Below are 22,518 nucleotides of genomic sequence, written 5' to 3' on the forward strand. Positions count from 1 at the left end.
TGAAAAGGAATGATTAGCGATCCGGTGTCATGGGAGCAGAGCCTCGAGAGATCGCGACTCATTCATCATCGACGGTAACGTGGCGGGAGATATATTCATTCGATGCAGAATTCCATCGTCGATGATGAGGAGAGCGAGAGCGTGCTTCCGAGGGCGAAAGGTAGGGGCTGTCATACCGGCATGGTGACGGCGTTGATGGTCGAGTCGGTCAGTCGTTGCCAAATGGTGATAGAGTATCGAAATGCAGTACACTTGTTTCGAGGAATTTCGCTTCTAGGGTTAGGTTTTCACCCTCGATTCTGTGGGCGGCTGCTTAGTGGGGCATAGTGAGGTTGGTGCCTGAGGTTACAGTGTGAGTGAAGCGGGATGGTGGATGGTGCTGAGGTAAGCACTTTTGAGCTCGGCTCGTGACTCTTTAGCTGGAGCTCATGACAAAATTACACAGTAGCTCTGAAGGGTTTCAAGGCAGGCAGTGACTCGTTCAAGTAAGTGGGATCTCGTGAGTTGTCCACCTGAGGAAATTTTGTATCTTTTGTGAGAAGCATGATAACAACCAATTAATCGATCTGACTGATGTACAAGCTCTTGAGGTATATGTGGCTGCACAGATAATTCTCTTGAATAGGCGCCTATTAATGAAAACGCCTCTGTCTCAGGAGGTTCCAGAGCACAAGACATTGTAGATTCCAAGCAGCGGGAGCATCTCCAGGTTGCTAGGTCCACAGGGGTCACTATATGTTGAAGTGGCTCGATGTACCAACCGCTGATCGGTAAGTCATATTGATTACAAGACTTGATACATTTTCAATTCAAAGTTCGATGACTACCTATAGAGACTTGAAGGCCATGCACTGCCACATATCAACATCATCATATTACCTGGCGAATGGCTTACACCACAGACAGTCAAGCGACTCTTGTCTTGCAGGGGCTCAAGGCTGAGGTGGTTCGGGTTATTTTGTCAGGCGCTTGGACCAACCCAATGCCGCCAAAAAGAGCAACTTGTCCATGAGAGGCCGAGATGCATTAACTTAAAGGTCCAGAAAAGGGGACCTCTAAATTACGTATCCCGTACTTTCTATTATACTTCACTGACTAAACACAAGTTGCACTTGTTGCCACGACATACGATAAACGAGCTTAATCCGTGTCCGGCACTTGACAGCCTAAACCGCCTCTTTTACATCGTCCTCTCCTTTGTCCAGGCGCCAGTGCAAGACGATACCTACCTCCCTATCTAAACGATCCAAGTCGCAGAGCAGAACCAATAGCAGCACAAGATAAATAGGAGCTTCGAAGCCGTCGCAAGTTGTTCATCATGGGAAACTCAATGTCATGGTTCTCCAACCTATTGTTTGCGAAAAAGGAGATCAGAATATTGATTCTCGGTCTGGTAGGATGACGTCTATCCGACTATCGATCGTCTGGCCCGAGACGCTAACAAGGCGGCATCATAGGATAACGCTGGAAAGACAACATTGCTGTACCGACTCAAGGTTTGAATCTCCAGATATATACGCGCATGGTACATGCTAACCGGCGCTCAAGGTTGGCGAAGTTGTCACAACGATACCTACAATTGGCTTCAATGTCGAATCTGTCACATATAAGAACCTAAACTTTAACGTCTGGGTACGATCTCGACTTCTTCTGATCTCGAAACGGGCCGGAAATACTAATACGGGCGACCGCAGGATCTCGGCGGCCAAACAAGCATCCGACCTTACTGGCGGTGCTACTACGCCAACACAGCAGCTGTCATCTTTGTTGTGGACTCGACCGATATCGAGCGATTACACACCGCTTCAGAGGAGCTCTCGGCTATGCTGAACGAGGAGGAACTAAAGGATGCGGCCCTGCTGGTCTTTGCCAACAAGCAGGATCAACCAGGAGCCAAGGGCGCAGGTGAGATTTCAGAGGCATTGCGTCTGGGTGAGCTCCGCGACCGCAACTGGAGTATCATGGCCTGCTCAGCGGTCGATGGCAGTGGTGTGAATGAGGGCATGGATTGGCTTGTGGTGAGTTCTGCTATAATCCCGTACAACTCTTGAGGTGCTAATACCTGCGTTTCCAGCAAACTGTCAACCAGGACTGAGCTCGATGACAATTACTTCTTCAGCCCCGGTTTGGCATTGTACAACAGACGAAATGAAATTATAGTACCACTTCCCGGTTCCATCACACCTTGGTAGACAGCGACCATAAGGGACAAGGGAAAGAAACGGATGGAGCAGATATCGGCGTCTTGGAAGAGAGAAGGTTTTTTCACTAAGAGATGAAAGGAATGAACAGCATGGGCGCGTTTCTCGAGGGAGGATATATGATAGTATAACTTTATAATGCTACAATCCGGGTCCGATTGAGTCCTGGCTATGATTCTCATGGATTTCTTGCAAGATTTTATTCGCGGGATATTTGATCCTGATACGAGGTGCGAACGATGTGACGGCTAGTGACTGAGGTACGACGGTCTTTGTAGAGGATACTAGTTACTAGAATAGTTTCATTCGGTGTCTTAGGAAGTGCCAGGTTCTTAAAAGCTGACACGAGTCGGACTCACACCAGAGCTATCCTTCTGACCAGCTCGAAGAAAACTTCTCATTTCGAACTACTGATGAATATTCTACGTCATTTCATCTCCGAAATATCCTTCTTGCTGTGGAGTTTCCACTGATAGCTACTTGCTAGAGAGTAGTGGTTCTGAAGAATCGGAGTTGGTACTTGACGTGCCTGGGCAGCTCTAAGTGGTTCACCGAGGAGGTTTTCAACCTCAATGTATTGTTCCTGAGGGAGTGTCAGCACGATGTTTTCGTCTGAATAAGGAAAGTTGATAACATATGGACCATGGCTATGGTGTGTTTGTAGGGATGAGTTGAAAGGAGGGGAATAATCATGAGCTGCTGAGTAGACATAGACTGAGAACACTGACCTTTCTAACATCTATCAACATACTCGGTGATACATGAGCATCAATAGGTTCGGTCACAATCGTTGCTTCTATCATCTCATCTGTAAGCTCGTGTCCATAAGCTGCAGCTGCGGCTTGTATTTCTTTCATGCCAGGCCGTATAAGCTCGTCGACGAGGCCAGGACAAAGCTGCATATCACCAGTGTCTAGTCTTGTCAGAGCACCAACTGGATTGTAAACAGCATTATAGAGGAGCTTCTTCCATCGAGAGAAGGTGACGTTATCATCGTAGTGGCAAGTGCAGCGTCCTCCAGCATTGAAGCGTGCTACAAGATCCTTTGCTCGCTCAGCAGCGTTGCCAAAGTCTTCAAAGGGGCCAATACGCAGCTCATCGTGCAGATTGTGTTCGATGGTGCCAGATTTGGGCTCTGAGGAGCCACACATACTGATACCAGAGAGAATGACATTATCCGGAAATGCCTCTTGGACAGGAACTTGAATGTTAAGTCCATTCTGAAGGAGCAAGATGGTGGTGTATCCGGGAGTAACGGCAGGGCGTATAATATCAGCCACCGGAGTAGAGATAACTGGTATATTCTTGGTGGCACAGACAACGTAGTCAAAGGGTGAGATGCCGGACTTGGAGACATCAGGAATAGATGGTAGGACTGTATCAAGGTCAGTCGATGGATGATGTGAGATTCGAAGTAACTTACTCTCAGTTGGCCTAAAGCCACGAATTTGACCATGATCTACAGAATTGATGGTGAATCCTCGCTCTTTGACTATTTGATAGCTTGAGCGCAGCACAGCTGTAACCTCAGCCCGGCCTCCGAACTCGAGGTTGAGGGCTGCTATACAGCCAATTCCCCCGCAGCCGACGAGTAGGATTCTTGCCTTACCCATTGTGACTCTCTGATGTTGTCATCAATACTGAAAGAAAAGTTCAACCCAGAAGTACTGAGTTCCAGTATATCATGGTTGTCGAGAGGGCGCACATGCTGTATGCGGGGCCGGCTACGGACCGGTATCTAAGACATTTGACATGATTGGGCGACTACACAAAACGCATAAGAATAGTAATAAGCAGCAGTATGTGGTTATACAGTTCAGTATACCATAGCTAAGATAAGTGCTGCTTGCAGAGCATTTAAAGAACGTCTGATTGGGAGATTGTCCAGATTGTGTGCCTGTGTCTGTGAAACGTTGACATCGGATGGAATGCGATTATTTTGTCTTGCTCGGTTGATTATAATCCTTGTGACGTTGAACATGCTTTTTTTCTCTCGCAAACTAAACCTTGAGAGGACATCTATCACAAGACTTGCTACTATTACCGAGGATCTCTCTGTTCGATATAAGCTTACTCTCTTACGACCTTTCCCCTTTTGGAGCTTCCCCTCATTTTCCTATAGAGAGGAATGTCAGTTTATGGTTGTTAGTTGCTTGCTACCTCCAGGCTCTAGGCTCTACCCCAGCTCGCCCAGTGACCCCCCAGTCCCGGGTCACCTAAACTAGTCCCCTAGTGGCACGGGCCAGACGTCCTCTCTTCAACTGCTGGTCTCATACGTACATAAGTTGATGAATGTCTTGGTCTTGTGTGAAGCAAATGTGAGACAGAATCGTCTCAAACTCTCTCCTCGTCTAACTGCTTCCCTCATTTTGACCATCATCATATCATGACCGTTCCACAACCGATTTCTCCTCTTCCTCAGGCTCCTATTGCCACAGCTTTGCCCGATGCTCCACCAAACGACTTCTTCTCTCCTATTCAATGGGACGTTTTCTTTGCACTTGTCGACGGTGTCTTGCCCTCCATCACCTCAGAGTCTGATGTGACCGACTATCAGGGTCAGATTCAGCTTCCAGACCATGAAGTCAATGCTGTCCTCAATCGTAGTGCCGAGGCTCTGGCAGCCCCAGCCACTAGAGACAATATCCGTGCCTTTCTCCGTGATAGGCCTGTCAATGATGCTCGCTTTAGAGATAACCTCATGAGGACCCTGGCCATCTCCCCACCCGACCAACTCAAACGCCTTGCCGGGTTATTGAGCTTGATGTCGTGAGTACAGCTAGACGGGTCATGTTTCCATTTGTTTCACGTCACTAAATATTTTTCTCAAGCACCCGTCCTGGTAGCTACTTCATCACCGGCTACTGGCAACCCATATACAACCAGCCTGCCCACGTCCGCGAAGCCATCCTCAAATCATGGGTCACATCTCCCAAAGAACGCTGGTCCACTCTGGCCAAAACGATGTCTGCCATGTCTTTCAAGGCATATTCTCAGACCAGTTCGGCTCTCTACCAGCTCTCGGGCTACTCAGATGCCCCCAAGGACTGGCAACCCAAGGAAACCTTCGAGTATGACTTTCTCCAGATCGAGCCCGGCGACGACGCACATGCCATCGAGACCGACGTTGTTATCATCGGTTCCGGCTGCGGCGGAGGTGTCTGTGCCAAGAATCTAGCAGAGGCTGGCCACAAAGTCATCGTCGTGGATAAGGCCTATCACTATCCCTCCACACAGCTCCCCATGGCTCAAGATGCCGCCTGCGCTCATCTCTACGACAACGCAGGCTTCTTTATGACGGAAGACTCTGGTTGTACCGTCACTTCTGGCAGTGCATGGGGTGGAGGAGGTACCGTCAATTGGAGCGTATGTCTCAAGCCTCAAGACTTTGTGCGAGAGGAATGGGCGGATGAGGGCCTTCCTTTCTTCACATCCGCAGAGTTCGACGAGTGTCTAGACCGTGTGTGGGAGTTTCAAGGGGCTGGCACTGACCAGATACGCCACAATCACCGAAACAGAGTCCTTCTAAATGGCTCAAGCAAGCTCGGCTGGACGGCACGTCCAGCTCCTGTCAACACGGGAGGTAGGGAGCACTTCTGCGGCCAGTGTCACCTTGGCTGTGGTCTGGCCGAAAAGCGAGGGCCAGCTGTGAGCTGGTTGCCGGATGCTGCCAAGGCCGGCGCTCAGTTCATGGAAGGATTTCAGGTCGACAAGATCCTGTTTGATTATGACGGGCAGACTGCCATTGGCATCGAGGGGGAGTGGGTGTCGAGAGATAGTGCAGGAGACATGAGTGATTCGAACAACAGAATCAAGAGACGGGTCATAGTCAGGGCCAAGAAGGTGATCCTTGCAGCCGGCTCATTATGGAGCCCGATCGTCCTCAAGAACAGCGGTATTACTGTGCGTGCCCCTATCAGCAGTGAATAGAGGTTATTGGCTAACTCGTCTAGAATCCGAATGTGGGAGCTAATTTGCACCTTCATCCTTGCAACTTCGTCACAGCAGTATGGAAGGAAGAAACGATACCTTGGGAGGGAGGCATTATCACCAGCTACTGTCCCCAGTTTGACAACGTCGACGGTAGTGGATACGGAACGAAGCTAGAGACGACGTGCATGGTGGTGAGTAACAAATCCAGTACTGTCGTCGAATCATCCTAACTCGTCATAGCCATTCACAATCCTGTCGCAGCCATCATGGACCAGCGGCCTAGATGCAAAACTCCATATGACAAAGTTGCGTCACATGAACGCCTGGATATCGTTGACCAGAGATCGTGACGCAGGCAGTGTCTTTCCAGACCCTACGACTGGTCGACCTCGCATTGACTATACTCCCTCGGACTTTGATCGAGCCCATACCATCCAGGGAGTGGAGGCTCTGGCCAAGATCTGCTATGTCACGGGAGCAGTCGAGATACGTCCTCTTCTCAAGGGTCTGGAGCCCTTTGTGCGCAGGGGAGAGGCGTCCTCGGAGCATTCGCTCGACTCCAAAGGCTCAGTGGCCGATCCAGAGACTACCGACCCAGCCTTTGCCGCCTGGCTCGACCGCGTCCGCGAAGTGGGCAACAAACCACCGACGGCCCCTTGGAGCTCAGCCCATCAGATGGGCACGTGCCGTATGAGCGCGAGCAGCGATGAGGGCGTGGTTGACGAGAAGGGAAGGGTCTGGGGCACGGATAACCTGTACGTCGCAGATGGAAGCGTGTTTCCAAGTGCCAGTGGCGTGAATCCCATGATCACCATTATGGCCATTGCGGATCGGATATCACGCGGCGTGGACGCAGACCTGAGGGCGTGACGGATAGTGATTGTGATATGGCAAGATAGCAGAAGCGATATAGCTGTAGCTGTATCTGTGTGTAATGTCATTGTTATCCTATCAATGACTGGACGTTATCTCCCGAGAGACATGCAGGGGATTTGATAGAGCCATAGCCGACGGTACAGTACAATACCTTGGCTGGTCTTCGAGTCCGCATTAGTCAACTTGCCCCTGAACACCGCATTTCCTAGCAACGAAGTGCCATTAACTCGTAAACAAGGACTAGTGAAGGCTTTGCTTCCGTCGGCAATTCTTGGATTCGTTGGTTTGCTCCACGCATAGACTCGGAGTCATTTCATGTCCGAAACAAATCCCGCTTGAAATACCACCAAAGACATTCTTCCAGGGATGCAACGAGGCTTGAGCCGCGGTCATGTCATGTGGCCAACGTATAGACAACGAGTTATGGGGTGTAAGTGAGGTGAGTGTACGGTACAAGTGAGGCAAAACAGCTTCGCTCAGACTATTTGCATCCTTGGATCCTCGGATATAGGGTATCAACATACTAAATTTGGTTGGTGACTTGAGAACTAGGCAACCCTCAAACCAGCAGACCTTGAAAAAGTAACTATCGGCGTTTCAAGAGCCCTATCCCGTACCCAAGGGAGCGGTTGCTGGTGCCACGTCTTGGATGGAGCTTCAAGTGAGGCTCTCAACGGTCTTGGGGTTCTCGGTAGCACCGGTAGCGTAGGCCTCCTGCCTTTTGAGAGGATAAAGGCCCCAGTGCGGGGAACGGCACGCCACAAGCGAGCACAGCCACCCGGAGATCTGCAAGCCACGTCCGACTTTAATCCAATGCCGGGCCAGGATCAGCGGCATTAGTGAGTGAGTTGTGCTCAGCTGTTCAAGGGACAATTGACAAGCGGTGTCGCTGTCACTGTCACTATTATGTTTGTGAGTCAAGATGACGCTTTGAAGATTAGATGTGAGATTGATTCAGATATCGACGTCATGCTTCGATCAATGGCTGCCATCGTTGTAATTCCCAACGCAAAAGTGACAAGCAGGGGTATACGAGGTCGGAATTTTCATAGTACCTGTTTGTGGTTTACAGAATTTAGAGTATCTCAAGATACAACAACAAATCGATCAATATGAGTTCCGATATACATGCCTTAGTCTTTTGGTGCTATTCGAATACCACTTCATCCCTGTCTAGGTACGCACTGAACCTAAGATCTACGACAGCCACAAGCACTAGCACTCGTAGAAGCCTGGGAGTGTCTGTAGTATTAGTGATTAGCCGTCAGATTTCTTCAATGCCATCCTGTGTTCTCCGTCAAGCATGTCGTCAAGCTGTATGCGAAAATACTTTGTCGTTGACTAACAAAGTCGGTAAGGGAAAATCTTCCAATCTTTCAAACTCATGCCGGGTGCATTTCCTAATTAGGATCGATATCCTTGACATTTCAGCCACTTTACGGACTTGTCCGCCAAGTGGCCGGTCGGATTGAGTGGGTCCTTTTCGCCGTCATCAGGTCCGCGCCGCTCCGGCCTCTCAATACTAGCAAACTTAGCAAACCCATTAAAATTCATCATTGATGTTCGAGTTTTGAAATTCACGTTATTTTTGGCAACATTGATCTGCATTCCCAGAGTTTAGAACCAGTGGATCGGGGCTAGTAGTACGGAAATACCAATTTACAAAGAAAGTTTATCCTGGGCGTAGGTAGTCGTGTAACTTGGTATTTCTCCTACCCTAGAAACACGGATGATGAAGTCAATACCTTTTCACAACCAAATAGCTATGGCCACAATTGAGAGGGCGAAGGGCATGGCCGCATGGCTAGTTGCAGGACTACGTTCCAGCTGATGAGGTAGCTGATCAAGCTATCGAGCAGGTCACTGGGCGAACATACGCTGCGAGGCTTCCTGTCGTCATGTCTGACCATGTATCAATCTCGCCAACTCGAACTGCCATGTATCTAAGCAAAACCATAAAGCGAGCCGTGCTCTGTGAACCCCGTGACTATCCAGCGACGTCACCTCGGCATGACAGTTTTCCGATGGCAGCCCCAGGGAGCAGAGAAACTTCTGACCCTGGATCGAGGTGCCAGAAATAACCAGTTGAAAGACTAACCAAGTCATGCTGAACCTGCCTAAGTATTTTTGCCACTTAGGATAGAAGTCCTAGCTTTTTTTGCCTCACCCAGGGCGGCTACAGAGACGTTGTGAAACCTGGGGTTCTAGCAGTCACACACTATTACAATGGTAGCGTACCGTATAGAGCCCATGAAACAAAATGCGACCTGACATTTCCATGTGACTTATGCGAATATAGGATAAAAGTCCTGCGGGCTACGAGTGAGCGACCACCTCTGAAGAACGGAAACGGGCTTCTCCGTCGCTTGCATTTCCCATGTGCCTGCGTGCATACATATTCATGCAGTATCAGGCCCTGTAGAGGAAAGGCAGAATTGAAGAATTGCAGATCCTCCGTCTTTAGATCTATCAAACTTCGATACCAGTAGATCAACGTAACATGCACCAGAAATACGTACCCAATAGCGACAAGCGCTTTTAAGTCCAAAAATAGTACAGGATACCTACGAAGACTGCGCCACAATACCGGGCTAGTGGCACACCTGGATCCATTTTCTAGGGTTCCTTGTTCTCTCTCTCTCTCTTTTTCCCAATACCACTGTCTTTTCAGCACCTGGTATCGGTACTTTTCAGAAGGCACTTTGAAAGTTGCACGTGCATCTGCTGATTCTTTCTTCCCTTGGAGTCTTGGTTCCGGCGCGCGGCCGAGCGATCAGTGGATCCATCCAGCCAGCCATCCATCCATCTTCGGACCCAAGCTCCAAGACATACTAAAATGTCAGGCCAAAAGTCTGGAATCACCCCGCACCCCCAACAGCACCCTCGATCTCACCGCCGGACTTCACATTGCAATTGAAATAGAGGGAATTATCGTGATAGCTTCATTTATATATCATTTTAAAGCCCTGAATCAGGAGATCAATACTTTGTATACCAACCACGCGCGCGCATACAAGCGCGAAGCCTGTTTTGGGCAGACTTCGTGAGCTTCAAAATCAGGTGGTCCGGCAAGGCCTCCCACGCTTCTTGGATCCATTTAATCAGCAATTTCCTGTGAGCCTCGCTTTTGCCTAATTTGATATATTCTGGATGAATCCTTCGTAATTTAGCTTTTAAAGCCTTCCAGATATGTTCAATTGGGTTTAAATCAGGGGAATGTGCCGGCCAATTAATTGGAATAATTCCGTGTAAAAGCAACCAATCTATTGTAGCTTTGGCGATATGCACACGGGCGTTGTCTTGCTGAAATAGCTCAAATTCATCGAGGAAAGGGAGGAGACCTTCTGTAAGAGCCTTCCTGTATGACCAGCTGGAATAACCTCCTTTTTTGGCCGCCGGATCCCTTATCATAGGGATAATATATGACCTATTAGTTCCAGCAATGGCTCCCCAGAACATGACCGACTGACAAGCCTTTCCGTGTGACTGAATGTTAACTAGGTCCTTCCTATATCTCTCATTAGGTCGGCGAAAGACCCAGCCGTCGGGGTTGTTCGGTGCATTCTGTACAGTAACTTCGTCACTGAAGCAAATCTGTACGGCAAAGTCAGTGGTAATAGCTTCACTTTTAACTGACTTACCTGTATATAATCGTCAAGATGATGGAGCCAAAACTCACAGTGCTTAAGCCTGGCTTTTGCATCTTCTTCTGATAGTTTAATCCGTCTTTTTGACCGCCATTTACGGCGCCAATAGCTCTGTAGACGTCGTTTTAAGGTACGGATTGAGACATCTAAACCAAGCTCAAGAAGAACGTCATTCCAAGTGATCTCACGATGCCGATTAATAAATGAATTAATTCTTACAATCTGCAGCGCCGTAAGTTTCTTAGGACGCCCTTTTCGTGCCCTAGATTGCAGTATTTCCTCTTCTTCCCAGCGTTTTTTGGTCTTCGATATTGTACCTTGCGTGGTGTTGAAGTTAGCTGCAACTGTACGTTGAGATTTGCCGGCCCGTAACTCCGCCATTATTGCAGCTCTTTGGACCGGAGTAAATTCATGATTAAATTGGCGATTTCCGCTTATTTCTGAGCCAAAAGAGCGCTCTTCAGAAGCCATTTTTCATCGAGATACTGCGTGTTAAAGTTGATGAGATGGTTGAGCTACCTTGGTGAGAAAGCGGGGGTCGAGCGGGGTGATTCCAGACTTTTGGCACGTGATTGTATGTACCTACACACTCACAGTCGGTGATTGACGTGCAATCAACCTCCTTTGACTACGCGTCTCTGAGCGCGTCGTATATATCATTCATTTCACCATCATCTAGTACTCATGGCCTGAGGCAAGGTCATTGGCCACGCGTTCATGTAAGGGTAGATTACCTGATGCTGTGATCCTTCTAGAACCGCACCACGAGCTCCAACAACAGGACGGAAAAGGGTGACCGGACCCCTTACCTATGCCATTTTCTCCAAGAATAAACAGGGGGTCACCTTGATATTGGGTCCTGGTGCCCGTTCTCTGGAATGCATCACGTCTCCAAAAGTCCATAGCGGATCGGGCCAAGACGAGACAGGACAGCCCTTTTTTGACTCCGATGCAAACTCCTCACAAAGGGTCAGGCGCCTCCTGAAGAGATTATGGGCTTGTCAAAGTCACTCATATTCCACTTTGGGACTGGCTTTTCCGTCGACTCCATGACCCTTTGCCTGGTCTTCCCAGCTCTCTTTGTCTTGAGCCATCTCTGAACGATGATTGGCTATAGAGACTTGGGCCGAGAAGTGCCCCTAGCTCTGATTGGTTCATATTGCTGAGACCTGAGCCAATCACAGACTGTAGGAGCACTTTCACGAGAGCCTCACCTCATGTCTGACACTAGCATGGATGACTCTTCTTCGTACCAGGACATCGACGGGCTCTCATTCCTCTCCAGTCTTTTGAGAGCCCCCCTGGCTCCTGATCTAGCCCCCATGCTCCTTCCCTTTCCTCACATTTGGAGAAGTGTCCTCTCCTTTCTGGTATCCAGGCACAGAGTTTCCAAGATGCATGGATCATGTCCCTGGACTTTGGACTCTTGAAGCGACAGGATGAAGTTTCATGGCCAACCACATCGTGAGAAGCCTGTTTTCTCCTTAAAGACGAGACGGGAACGACGGGAGCGACCGCTACCTTATGGGACCCGAGCCGTTGAAGGTGAAGATACCCCTTAGATATCCATCAATGCTGAGGAATAGGGCGGAGAACGGGGATCAGGGCTTGTTCTAGGGGCACAGAAGCACAGGGCTGCTTTGATAGTCGTGATAGTGTAATTCCCTCACTTCCCAAGGCATGACCCGTCGAAAAATTCATGATAGTATTCACGGCAGGGGAATAGTGGCTCACATCACGGAGGCGGGTGTGATACTGGGAACTAAACCAACTACAGAATGCATGCAACTGCTTCGAAAAGCCGAGCATTCGTGCGTCTGCTACCTATCTAGTGCAAGTGCCATCTCATGCGTATGCGTATGCGCATGCAGGTCATCTCATAAGATGCTCCTGGACAAAGCGTCCGTTGAATCCCATTGACAGAATCGTAATGACATTGTTATTACCATCATTTCGCCAGCTGAAGATCCTGGGGCATCAGCCAGCCCCGAGCACAATATTGACGTTTGATCTCACCGAGCGTAGCGTCGATTAGGATGTGATGGACGAGTCGTGCGAGCTCCTCGGGTGGTAACTTGTGGGACGCGGGATACCGGAGCGCATGAATGTCTCTGCTCGCCCCATCTCACTGAGAGTGAGGGCACGAATGAGCGAAAACACCAGTGTCTTCTGTGGAAACGGCCAGATCCGCCCTCGAGGCTTTACTGAATTCTGAAGCCCGCATAAGCGGCGCTTCAAAGTTCCCCTCCTCAAAGGTTTCTACATGCTTGCGATGGTGGACTACGGAAACACTCGGCAGGCAGCGCAACAAAATATGCTGAAGGGCAAGGAGCCTACCACGTACGGGACTAGAATGAAACAGAGTGGGAGGACTCATCAACCATCGATCGGCCCAGGAGCAGGTCGCATAATTTCGCCATGAAGCGTACCGACCTGGGTGATCAGTCTGTTCTGGGTTTATGTGAGGGTGAAAGTGGCCTGCTAGCGAGGACTAAACACGAAGCTGCAGCAACATAACTTGTCACTTTTCAACTTTTTTCTGCTAATAAACTATCAAGTGTGGTTTCGTTAAAGGTCCATATCAGTTAGAGGAAGTATACTGCACAGGGGCCAGGCCTGGTCTCTGATCAAGGTGCGTACACGGACACATATAAACTAGACTGGTGGAAAGGACGGCATTGATAAGAGACCAGGATCAAAGACAGGGAATATGATGAAGCGCCGGCGTTTGTTTCGTTTCCTGTTTCCTGACAGGAGAGCGCCTAGGGCAGGGCATGGTCTAGGCGTTGAAGTGTGGTAAGACGTCAAATGGTGAGATTTGTGGGAGGGGGGGAAGTGATATTGATTCATAGAGTCGAGATCAGATACTGCTTGAAGCCTGCTGTTCAATTGCCCAAGCTGTATTGCAACAATGATGAGGAGGTGTTTGATCCAAGAGACAGACATTTGTGATGTGAGTGATGGGCAGGCAGGCTTAGAAGCAGGTACATGGACACAACAGCACTCCAAGTACTGGTACTTGAATAGAACGCCACACACACACAGCAAAAACCTCTTCCCAGTTTTTTTGCCCTACGTGAGTACCTAGACCAGGGTTTATTCACGCGTTGTGAGTCAATGCCAATGCCCTATAGACTATAGCAACAGTCTGAGAAAGAAAAAAAAAAAAAACCGATTATTTTGTGCCGTCTGCTTGCATTCTTTCAGCTGTCAAGGTATCCATGGATAGGATGCTACAGACTCTCAGCGTACGATACGCAAGGTACAGCAAGTATTGCCTCTTGGGTAAGCCAGCATATGCAGGTCAACACAGCCGCACGCCTCCTCCGAGCAAACATGCAGAACCTGACCTGAATATTGCACACCCTCCGAGACACCCCGGACATGGTCAGTGTGCCGTGCAGCTGCAGATGCATCGCAGATGTGGAAGAGGCCAAAGAGTCAGTCAGGCTTACGCTGCCCGGGGCGGGCTTGGAGGTCGGTGCCCGTCATGACCTGTAAGGTGACTTGGTGAGTGAAGGTGGCTTGGCTCCCTCCAACAGTGGGCCGCCGCCTATAGCCACTTCACTAGAATACTAAATACAGGGCTGCCTTTTAGCTCATCAGTCCCCGCTCCGACTTCACCGGCACCAGCACCACCAGCGGCTTTTAAGTTACCCACCACCACCACCTACTACCCAACCCCAAAGTATATCATCTCCCCACACCACCTGCACCCTCCATTTCCCCTTCCCTCTTCTTCTTCCTTCTTTACGAGCAATTCGTCCTACGTTCTCTTTCTTCTTACTCGGTTGCGGCAGCTTAGCAGGCGATTTCACCTCAAAAGATCAGACAAGATAATATTATAGTACCGCCATCAACCTCTACTATCCTATCTACCAATCTACTCCGAATCCCTGCTCTGCTCCGTCTTCCGACGTTTCCCTTTTTGATATATTATTGTTCGATATCACTTGCACCGTATTCCGCCTTCAACCAGCGATAAACGCAACGCCCAACGCCGACGTTTGACGTTTATTAAAACGTCCCGTTACCGTTCTACGATACCCGCCCCCCGTTCCGCCCTAGCGATAGACGTAGACACCCCTGCGCTCCGCTCCGCTTCGCTTCACTAACATGCCCGTCCAACTACTTCCGGCATCGGCCGCCGCTTTCGCTCCCCGGGCTTCATCAGTCAACGTCGTCTTGGGTTCAAAAGTCGAGCCTTGGCTTACACAGACTCTCAAGCGCATCAACCGAGTCAAGCGTCCTCTCAACTCTGTACCTCAGCATCAGCGGTGTCTTACCGAGACTCTCTCATCACCAAACGCCATCTGGACCTTGACCTCTCTCATGCTGCCCAAGACCCCCGAGTCAGACTTCAAGCGTGATGCCAGCAACCCTCTGGTCGAGGCCATCATGAACTACGAGCTCGTACATGTTGAGGCTTACATTGTCCATGTCGACATGGTTCTGCGTAATGAGGTCGCCTACAAGCTCACCAAGGACACCATCGATGCTCTCGTCGAGTACCACAAGGAAATTCACTGTGTCGATGCAAAGGCCAACACATACGACTGGACAGACAAGGAGCAGCAATGCAAGAAGCTTCACGACGATTTTGTTCAAGACATCAACAAGTTTGTCTTCCGCACCCACGTCTCTGCTCTTGAGGGTCTCGAGGAGGAGGGCGCTGGTGAACTCCTCTGCGGCAAGAGCGAGGAGGTCAAGAACTGCATCAGTGCTCTTATGAAGCCCCTGCTACCTCCTCCCCCTCCTCGTGTCGTCGAAGTTGTCCGACAACCTACACTGCTCCCTAGCTCTCCTGTCAACAACATGTGGTCGCAACATGGTCTCCACGGCAATCTTGCTGCTGTTGACTCATGGAGGGTGCTTCCCTCAAGCCCCAGCGTCACATCATCGGCCGACTCAAACACAAGTCCTATCTGGGCACCCATGACCATGGATGATCTGTCACCTACTCCCGCCTTCACCCAGCCTCACTCTACGGCCGGCTTCTTCTGGAGCTCGCCTCAAGTGACAGCACCCATCCCCGCCCTCCCTCTTCCTAGTATGCTCGCCCCTGCTCAATGTGGCGTCGGCATGGGCATGACAGGAATGGGAGGCATGGGCGGTTTGGGAGGCTTTGGCTGGGATCGGTACCAAGAGTATGCGACCATCATGTGACAACCAGGGCCCCAGGACAGCTATCCAGTGGTGACGACCTCGAGCTATTAATACTGCACCAATCCCTTCCTCGTTTCCCGGAGAAAAGTTGAAGCTCTCAAATTTCGCAGCGGCATAGAACTATCATCCATCATGGGCACGGCATATCGGCGTTTTATTGCATCAGGAACGGTGTTTCGAACCATTTTTTTTTATAAGAATATCCCCTCTCGCATTGTTTTTTTTTTTTTTTTTTTTTTTTATATATATCTTTCTCTTTGTCTTCATAGCAAGCGTTCTTTTGGTTTCGGGGAATCTGGTCTTATCATTCCTCTCCGGGAAACACTCTTCAACGGTCGTTCACACAAACTCTCTATCGTCTCTGGACTTTTCTTTCATCTACCACAACACCACATGGCTGGATCCGGGGCCGGGTATTTGGATGCATTTGCAACTGGGCAGGGATCTGATACAGGCGGCTTGTTTTCTTTGGCCTTTTTCCTTCCGTCATCTTTGGTTCTCAAGAAAAAGACGTACACGCAGCAATGCACGACGCTCGGCTCTAGTCCGAGACAGAAACTTCTCTGCGGATTCTTCGCTGATATCCCCGGGACTTTCTTTTTCCTTCTTTTCCCCCTGTTTTCTTTATCTGTTCGGTTTAGAGAGGCTTCTTGGAAGATACCCCTACAAACAAGGACGACACACAACTGACACACTCACTTCGCTTCGTTCTTTGGCTTGCTTCCCGATTCACGACGATATTATTTTAATGACGACCTCTTCTACGACTCGATGACGAATGACTACTTCATTTCAGACATGATACGATTTACGAGCGGAATCACGAATAATCGGCTTGATGTCGAAACCTGACTTCTTTTCGAAAGAGTATCGAGCACTGAACCTCACGCTTCATTCGGCACGATGTCTAGCCTCCAGGATGGTCACTGGACTGGATCCGGGACCTTGCATCTGAACGTAAGGCCGTCTCGACTACATCGCGTACGCCACCAAGGGAATATCTGGGATATACCCATAAAGGCTTGGCACTGGCTGTCAAACGGGATCACCACCCTGCGCCGATCGACCTTCAGTCTTCGGTGTAAGGAGAACGGAAAGACGGAGTGAAATCATGGGATTCTTCCAATGAGCTGGGCACTGTATCTCTGCTGGGCGGAGTCAGCTGCACAGCCTCTGTCTAACCCGATCTGCTCCAGCCAGCCATCCCTTGCACCCAACAGCCCTGTTCGCAGGTGCCCCCATCGCCCTGAATGTGGATGAACACACGCTGCCGAGTTGAGGTGAGAACCACTGCGCCGTTTGAGCCTGCTAGACGGGCCTCGGCCGGTGGAGGACGCCGCTTCGAGGATAAACCTGTGGTTGCTCACATTTGGGTCGATGGAATGACTGGGATAGGGCAGGGATGGCTGAGGGCAGAATGTAGGATCATCTCCCTACAAACCTCTTGCGCCAGATGAGTCAACACGCAGCTTGGCCTGCCCGACTCATCACAATGCGGAGAGGTAGCTGTAAGAGAGGAGGGAACAGTTACTGCTGAGCAGTGCACTCCACCTTCTCCGGATCTTTGAGTCCATCGGCTAAAGATGCTGGTATCTAAGTGGCGTGGAAGGGAAACAGGATACGCCCTGGTGGCGGTTCCCTTGCACAAGGACAAGTCTGCTTTGCTACAACGATTCCCTGCTCGTTGTCTTGTCGTTGCAGTATTAGTTAATCTGAACCAAAAAAAAAATATGTTCAAATATTTGAGTTCTCCCTTTTGTTGTGATGTATTTTGTGACATATCACGAAGAGTCATTGAAAGAAAGCTTCAGAAGATTTGGATAGGATTAAATATTATTTCATATCCGCGTCCCAGCCTAAATCTATAACTTCCGTCTAGATAAACTCCGTCTATGTAACTATACAGGGTATTTTCCACCTTTTCCTCCATGATATCAAGTCATTAAAACCCAGAGAACAATGCCCCTGACTCTCCATCGCTCAGTCCCGGATAGCAAACGCCTCCCTGGCAGTCTTGCTACTACGTGCCAGACGCTCACCATATCTGATGAAAACAAAGGGAATGACACCCATCGCCAGAGCAATGAATGCGAGGACCGAAGGCGCCCAGTGAAACCCCAAGTTATTATACATGCTGTCCGCGGCGAGGGGTAGCGTGGTGGCCCCGATAGATCGCAACATGGCAGCAGCGCCGAGGGCAGAGGCAGAATGACTTCGGAACACGTCGGTGAGATAGTTGGTCATTCCCATGAAGAGGAGCTGGAAACCGAGGCCGAAGAATATACCGCCGAGGCTCGGAATGATGGGAGACATGGAGTCCCAGACCGTCCAGCCGAGCCAAAAGAGAGAAATCACCATGCTGAAGATAGTCAGTTGCAGTTGATAACAGGGGACAGTGGGGGAACTCACCAAGGAGAAGCAATGCACGCAAGAGGAAGTCTTCGATAGATATGGTTCTTTGTCCAATCAGCACCAGCAGCAGTTTGCCTGTCATGGTATCGGGTATAAATTGCGAAGACACCCAGAGACAGTATAACACCAACGCAGACTAATGCCATGTTAGTATAGAGACGTCAAGTATAGCGGAGGAGACTCACATGGGATATACGCAAGCCCTGCCATGCCGGGAGAAAGACCATAGAATCCTAGTCGACATTTAGATCGTTTGACTGAGCCGGGGGTAGATATCAACATACCTTGGAAAACACGAGGATACGCCTGAAACATGAGATAAAAGACAGAGTAGGCTAAAGTTAGATACACCGAAGTAGATGTAAGGATAGGCTCAGTAAAGAGCAGCTTCATGGGTCGAAGGAAGATCTTGCGGACGTTGAAGGGCTTCAGCTCCAAGGGCTCCTCATCAGTTGGCTCAGTCTTGTTCTTCTTGTTCTCCTTCTCTCGCCTCTTGATATGCGCCTTGACCATCTTGTTATGGAGCACGGGGGCATAAGTCTCTGGGATGGTAAGGATAAGAGGAAGTCCTGCAATGGCCATCATGCCAGCAATCCAAAATGGCCAGCGCCAGGAGACGGGAGATGAGAAGCCAGATACAATGGGCCCGATGAGAGGACCGATTGTAGTGACGGTCATGTAAAGAGCCATGGCGTTACCTCTAGTCGAAGGATCGTCGAGGATATCAGCGTATAGACCTCCGATGACAGTGGTTGGAGCAGCAGCGTTGATGCCACCGAGAAACCTAAAGACTAGGAGGGCAGCATAGTTGGGTGCGCCAGAACAAGCCAGCATAAAGACGATGTATCCCAAGTAAGTGCCAATGAGAACAGGCCGCCGACCAATATATTCACTGAGAGGTCCAAAGAGGAGAGGCCCTAGGACATAACCCACCATGTATAGAGAGTTGAGGAGTATGAGGTGAACGGGGTTGGTAATGCTGAACTGCTCGGCGATGATATCGAGAGCTCCCGAGGGCATAGAAGAGCCAAAGTTTCCATTGAAAGTACACGTGAAGCCGGCGATGACAATATGTAGTTTTCTCATAGGTGAGAGGTTGAGAGGATTCCAAGATTCTGTGTCAGACCAGCCAGATTCGTCTGAGGAGTCGTGTCTCTTTTCGACGTCGACATTGGGAGAGACAGCCATGGTGGCATCGCTGCCAAATAGTTGAGTTTCGTTTCCTCCCATGGTTGATATAGGAGTTTTATAGTGCACTTGAAGTTGAAGATGGATTATATTGAGGTTGCAGGCACATCTATCTATATAGTTTGCCTCTCCATGACAGTTCCACAGCAGGTGGATATGAATGGATAAATTCTTTCACAGCCATTTTTCTCACGTCATCTGATAGTTTTTCGTGATTGCTCGACTCGAGTTTGTGTGAAGGGCGCAATGGTTTTTGGTGATGGTGTCTAAGTCAGATCCTTCTGTGGTTGGTTCTCATTGCCGATTCAATATTTTCTCTAATGGAGAAGCTTCAGAGTATAACTTCCGAGAAGAAAATGGTAAGCAATGATTGGGTGGAATTTCCGAGACGCCAATGAAAAGCCCCTTGTTAACTGTGGCTCCATGTTACTTTACTTAAGGTAGTTTATAATTTCTCCGAGGCAAGGGCGTACTATAGAAATCTGATCGGATGGTCGGCCGATTTGCTTTGAGTGTACAGAGAGCTCTTCTGTGCGCTGCAAAGTTAGGACAAGAAGGCCGAAAAAGGAGATATGATTATAAATCTCTGAACAGAAAGAACACCTTGATACCTTACCTTGAGGACCTTAAGAGTGCCACCTACCTAGGTACTAGGTACCTGGAGTGCCTGCAATGATTGGGAGTCGATGCTTCCTCTTTTTAACAATGACAACGAAATAAAGCAGGCACGATCCACACTGCCTACCTATTCTCGTCCCTTCCGTAGAACACTAACTTCTTCTCGACCTTTTCCAGGTTGGCATGAACTTTTGTAACTCAGGGCACTTTGAGGGTCCACAGACTTTCATTTCGTAACAACCGAATCGGAAGTATTCTTCTCGGCGAAAAGGGCGTACAGTAATAGAATACCTATACCTACCGAGATCACAATGCCCACCGAAAGGCGCGATACTACTGCCCATGCTCCAACTGGCAATGCTCAGCCAGCTGTCAGTAGACGGCGAACCAGTATGTTTATGATACCCCGTTGAGGATATCACCGATCATCTTGTGTTTACACCTTCAACTGATACATAACAATAGATGGAAGAGCTTGCATAACTTGCCACCAACGCAAAGTCCGTTGTGATATCCTTGAAAAGGGCACACCCTGCTCTCACTGCCAGATCCAAAACAAGCCCAATTGCACAATATACGAGAAGAAAAAGACAAGATCATCTCGCGCATCTAATTCTCGTCCCAGCCCCGTCCCCCTCCAGCCTCGTCATTCTTCTCAACAGCCGCAGCCTCAGCGTCATCACCACCACCACCATCAGCGACAGCAACCGCAATGCCTCACAGCTCCTGCAACACCCAGAGCAACGGCAGCCCTCTGGCCGGAAGTGGCCGTAGATCCGATTGCGCGGCCAAGTTCCAGCACTAGCCATTATCAACATGACTCTCCCTCAACTATGCAAGACTCTGCCGAGAACGAGGAAACCTACGAGACTCGCAATCTAGCTGACTTTATCGGTCAAGACCTACCAAAAGTCGGCGAGATCTCACGTTCTGAACGCCTCTACTTTATCGGCACCGAGTTCTCAAATCTCAACCATCTCGTGCGTCACAGAGCTCTACGAAGGGATCAAAAGGACGTGTTGCACTTTGGGACGCGTAGACTTGCGAGAAAGGTTCCTTCAGTCCCTGAAGAAGCTCTAAAGTTACCTCCTAAAGCCTTGGCTGATGAGCTTGTCACAGCGTATTTCGCCCACGTCAATCCAGGGTTTCCAATTGTCGATGAGGATGAATTTATGACGAGCTACAATGGCTCTGACGTTCCGAAACTAGTGTCCTTACCATTGTTGAACGCCATATTCCTCGTCGGCGCCCATGTACTCTCCTCGACCCGAGAAGACTGTAGGGCCAGCACATATACCTTCTTCCGTAGAGCCAAGATGCTCTTTGACTACCGCTTCGAGCAGCACCGCGAGACGTACCTCCAAGTTGCTCTCCTATTGACATGGCAGTGTGACAACCTCGAAGATATCGTTGATAACTCATGGCACTGGATCGGAATTGGGGCCCGCACTGCCTTTGGAATGGGCATGCACCGGGACGCCCGTTCCAGTACCCTGAACACCATAGACAAACGTCAATGGGTCCGGCTCTGGTGGTGTCTATTTCAGTTTGACGTCATGGTTTCGGCTTCGTTTGGTCGACCGCAAGCAATGTGAGTACGAAAAGTCTTATACCCATCCCCATCTAACATGTTCAAGAAACCTAGAAGAGTCGGACACCCCGATGCTCGACGAAAGTCATTTTCAGGGCATTCCTCATGGCAACCCAACTTTCGCCATCGAGCATACAAAACTGTGCATCATCTTCTCCACGGCCATGAGACGACGTGTAGCCTTACGATCCACAGAAGCCGATAGAGCAGCGGCAACCAAGGAAGCTGATGAGGAACTTGCTAAGTTTATAACCCAACTGCCGCAAAGTCTTCAAATCTCGCATTCCAACCCGGACACTTGGCAAGCAACTCTTCACCTCTCGTATCATAACTTTCTTATCCTTCTCCACCGGCCTCCGCCTCATCAAGATCCGAGCCGGGTTTCACATCACTCTGCCACGGATCACAGCATCTGTGGCGATGCTGTCGTAGCGATAAACTCTATCTTCGAATCTCTCCGCGCAAGGAATACGTTATGCAATCTATGGTTGCCTTCCGTCCACGTTCTTTTCACCAGCCTGCTGCACATTGCCAATGAGCTCAACTCTCCCAATCCTCTCATTGCTGCAAAGTCATCCCGCATGTTTGACTCTCTTATCCACACACTCCGAGATATATCACAGTATTGGATATATGCCAAGAGTCTTCTGCGGCTGTTTGAGGAACGGGCTATGTGGAAAAAGAGACAGAGAGGGCATGTACTAGGATCATCTGAAGATCGGACCTTTCAACAAAGTCAAGAGTCTCCGACTACTCGTACGGGCGCTTCCGAGTTTTCGCTGCGCCCTGATCCTCTTGGTGTCCCCAGTATCATGGGCGATGCTCCATCAACTCTTCAGCCATCTTCTGCCCCAGTACCTGGACCAGCATACGAATTTAATTTCGA

General features: G+C 49.5%; 8 protein-coding genes across 11 annotated transcripts in view; 4 read left to right on the plus strand and 4 right to left on the minus strand.

Annotated features, from left to right (window-relative positions):
- The first annotated feature begins 310 nt into the window (after positions 1-310).
- Positions 311-2,878, plus strand: FOXG_01899 (ADP-ribosylation factor-like protein 1). Its single transcript, XM_018379004.1, has 5 exons — positions 311-1,393; positions 1,458-1,496; positions 1,549-1,632; positions 1,695-2,018; positions 2,075-2,878. Exons 1-5 carry the CDS (start codon positions 1,319-1,321, stop codon positions 2,093-2,095), a joined length of 543 nt encoding a protein of 180 aa, XP_018235004.1. The 5' UTR covers positions 311-1,318; the 3' UTR covers positions 2,096-2,878.
- FOXG_01900 (2-dehydropantoate 2-reductase) lies at positions 2,410-4,139 on the minus strand. The gene is made up of 3 exons (XM_018379005.1): positions 3,625-4,139; positions 2,930-3,576; positions 2,410-2,784 (listed from the first exon to the last, which is right to left on the minus strand). Exons 1-3 carry the CDS (start codon positions 3,812-3,814, stop codon positions 2,629-2,631), a joined length of 993 nt encoding a protein of 330 aa, XP_018235005.1. The 5' UTR covers positions 3,815-4,139; the 3' UTR covers positions 2,410-2,628.
- A 203-nt stretch (positions 4,140-4,342) lies between these two features.
- On the plus strand, positions 4,343-7,878 carry FOXG_01901 (uncharacterized protein). 3 transcript variants are annotated; one of them, XM_018379006.1, is made up of 4 exons: positions 4,343-4,970; positions 5,033-6,104; positions 6,155-6,325; positions 6,375-7,878. In XM_018379006.1, exons 1-4 carry the CDS (start codon positions 4,588-4,590, stop codon positions 7,002-7,004), a joined length of 2,256 nt encoding a protein of 751 aa, XP_018235006.1. In that variant the 5' UTR covers positions 4,343-4,587; the 3' UTR covers positions 7,005-7,878. The 3 variants fall into 3 exon arrangements, with proteins under 3 accessions (XP_018235006.1, XP_018235007.1, XP_018235008.1); XM_018379007.1 differs by having other exon boundaries at positions 4,343-6,104; XM_018379008.1 differs by having other exon boundaries at positions 6,155-7,878.
- On the minus strand, positions 7,668-7,847 carry FOXG_18207 (uncharacterized protein; the record flags this gene model as incomplete). The annotated part of the gene is made up of 1 exon (XM_018398257.1): positions 7,668-7,847. The coding sequence occupies one exon, from the start codon at positions 7,845-7,847 to the stop codon at positions 7,668-7,670; it is 180 nt and encodes a 59-aa protein (XP_018235009.1).
- Positions 7,879-9,490: 1,612 nt separating the features above from the next.
- FOXG_18208 (uncharacterized protein) lies at positions 9,491-11,617 on the minus strand (the record flags this gene model as incomplete). Of its 2 annotated transcripts, XM_018398259.1 has the most annotated exons (3): positions 9,931-10,604; positions 10,652-10,813; positions 10,877-11,128. In XM_018398259.1, the coding sequence occupies 3 exons, from the start codon at positions 11,126-11,128 to the stop codon at positions 9,990-9,992; spliced, it is 1,029 nt and encodes a 342-aa protein (XP_018235011.1). In that variant the 3' UTR covers positions 9,931-9,989. The 2 variants fall into 2 exon arrangements, with proteins under 2 accessions (XP_018235010.1, XP_018235011.1); XM_018398258.1 differs by having other exon boundaries at positions 9,491-10,604; positions 10,652-11,617.
- Positions 11,618-14,008: 2,391 nt separating this feature from the next.
- On the plus strand, positions 14,009-18,604 carry FOXG_01903 (uncharacterized protein). Its single transcript, XM_018379009.1, has one exon. The coding sequence runs from the start codon at positions 14,774-14,776 to the stop codon at positions 15,821-15,823; it is 1,050 nt and encodes a 349-aa protein (XP_018235012.1). The 5' UTR covers positions 14,009-14,773; the 3' UTR covers positions 15,824-18,604.
- Positions 17,804-19,486, minus strand: FOXG_01904 (uncharacterized protein; the record flags this gene model as incomplete). The annotated part of the gene is made up of 4 exons (XM_018379010.1): positions 18,520-19,486; positions 18,421-18,468; positions 18,233-18,371; positions 17,804-18,182 (listed from the first exon to the last, which is right to left on the minus strand). Exons 1-4 carry the CDS (start codon positions 19,463-19,465, stop codon positions 17,804-17,806), a joined length of 1,512 nt encoding a protein of 503 aa, XP_018235013.1. The 5' UTR covers positions 19,466-19,486.
- An 866-nt stretch (positions 19,487-20,352) lies between these two features.
- FOXG_01905 (uncharacterized protein) overlaps positions 20,353-22,518 on the plus strand; it is a gene marked incomplete at both ends in the record, with an annotated part of 2,269 nt that continues 103 nt past the window's right edge. The window contains 3 exons of the mRNA XM_018379011.1: positions 20,353-20,431; positions 20,507-21,632; positions 21,679-22,516. Of these exons, the coding sequence (XP_018235014.1) occupies positions 20,353-20,431; positions 20,507-21,632; positions 21,679-22,516 (2,043 nt within the window). The remainder of the gene's footprint in view (positions 20,432-20,506; positions 21,633-21,678; positions 22,517-22,518) is intronic.

This window comes from Fusarium oxysporum, chromosome 5 (genome assembly GCF_000149955.1).
Source record: "Fusarium oxysporum f. sp. lycopersici 4287 chromosome 5, whole genome shotgun sequence".
NCBI lineage: Eukaryota > Fungi > Ascomycota > Sordariomycetes > Hypocreales > Nectriaceae > Fusarium > Fusarium oxysporum.

Bases quoted from the DNA above. Each gene is read 5' to 3' on its own strand.
- FOXG_01900 (XM_018379005.1), bottom strand. From the start codon at position 3,814: ATGGGTAAGGCAAGAATCCTACTCGTCGGCTGCGGGGGAATTGGCTGT. The intron at 3,577-3,624 runs GTAAGTTACTTC...ACCTTGATACAG, and splicing joins TGGCTTTAGGCCAACTGAGA to TCCTACCATCTATTCCTGAT. The intron at 2,785-2,929 runs GTCAGTGTTCTC...ACACTCCCTCAG, and splicing joins TGTTGATAGATGTTAGAAAG to GAACAATACATTGAGGTTGA.
- FOXG_01899 (XM_018379004.1), top strand. From the start codon at position 1,319: ATGGGAAACTCAATGTCATGGTTCTCCAACCTATTGTTTGCGAAAAAG. The intron at 1,394-1,457 runs GTAGGATGACGT...GCGGCATCATAG, and splicing joins GAATATTGATTCTCGGTCTG to GATAACGCTGGAAAGACAAC. The intron at 2,019-2,074 runs GTGAGTTCTGCT...CTGCGTTTCCAG, and splicing joins AGGGCATGGATTGGCTTGTG to CAAACTGTCAACCAGGACTG.
- FOXG_01903 (XM_018379009.1), top strand. From the start codon at position 14,774: ATGCCCGTCCAACTACTTCCGGCATCGGCCGCCGCTTTCGCTCCCCGG.
- FOXG_01901 (XM_018379006.1), top strand. From the start codon at position 4,588: ATGACCGTTCCACAACCGATTTCTCCTCTTCCTCAGGCTCCTATTGCC. The intron at 4,971-5,032 runs GTGAGTACAGCT...ATTTTTCTCAAG, and splicing joins GGGTTATTGAGCTTGATGTC to CACCCGTCCTGGTAGCTACT. The intron at 6,105-6,154 runs GTGCGTGCCCCT...TAACTCGTCTAG, and splicing joins TCAAGAACAGCGGTATTACT to AATCCGAATGTGGGAGCTAA.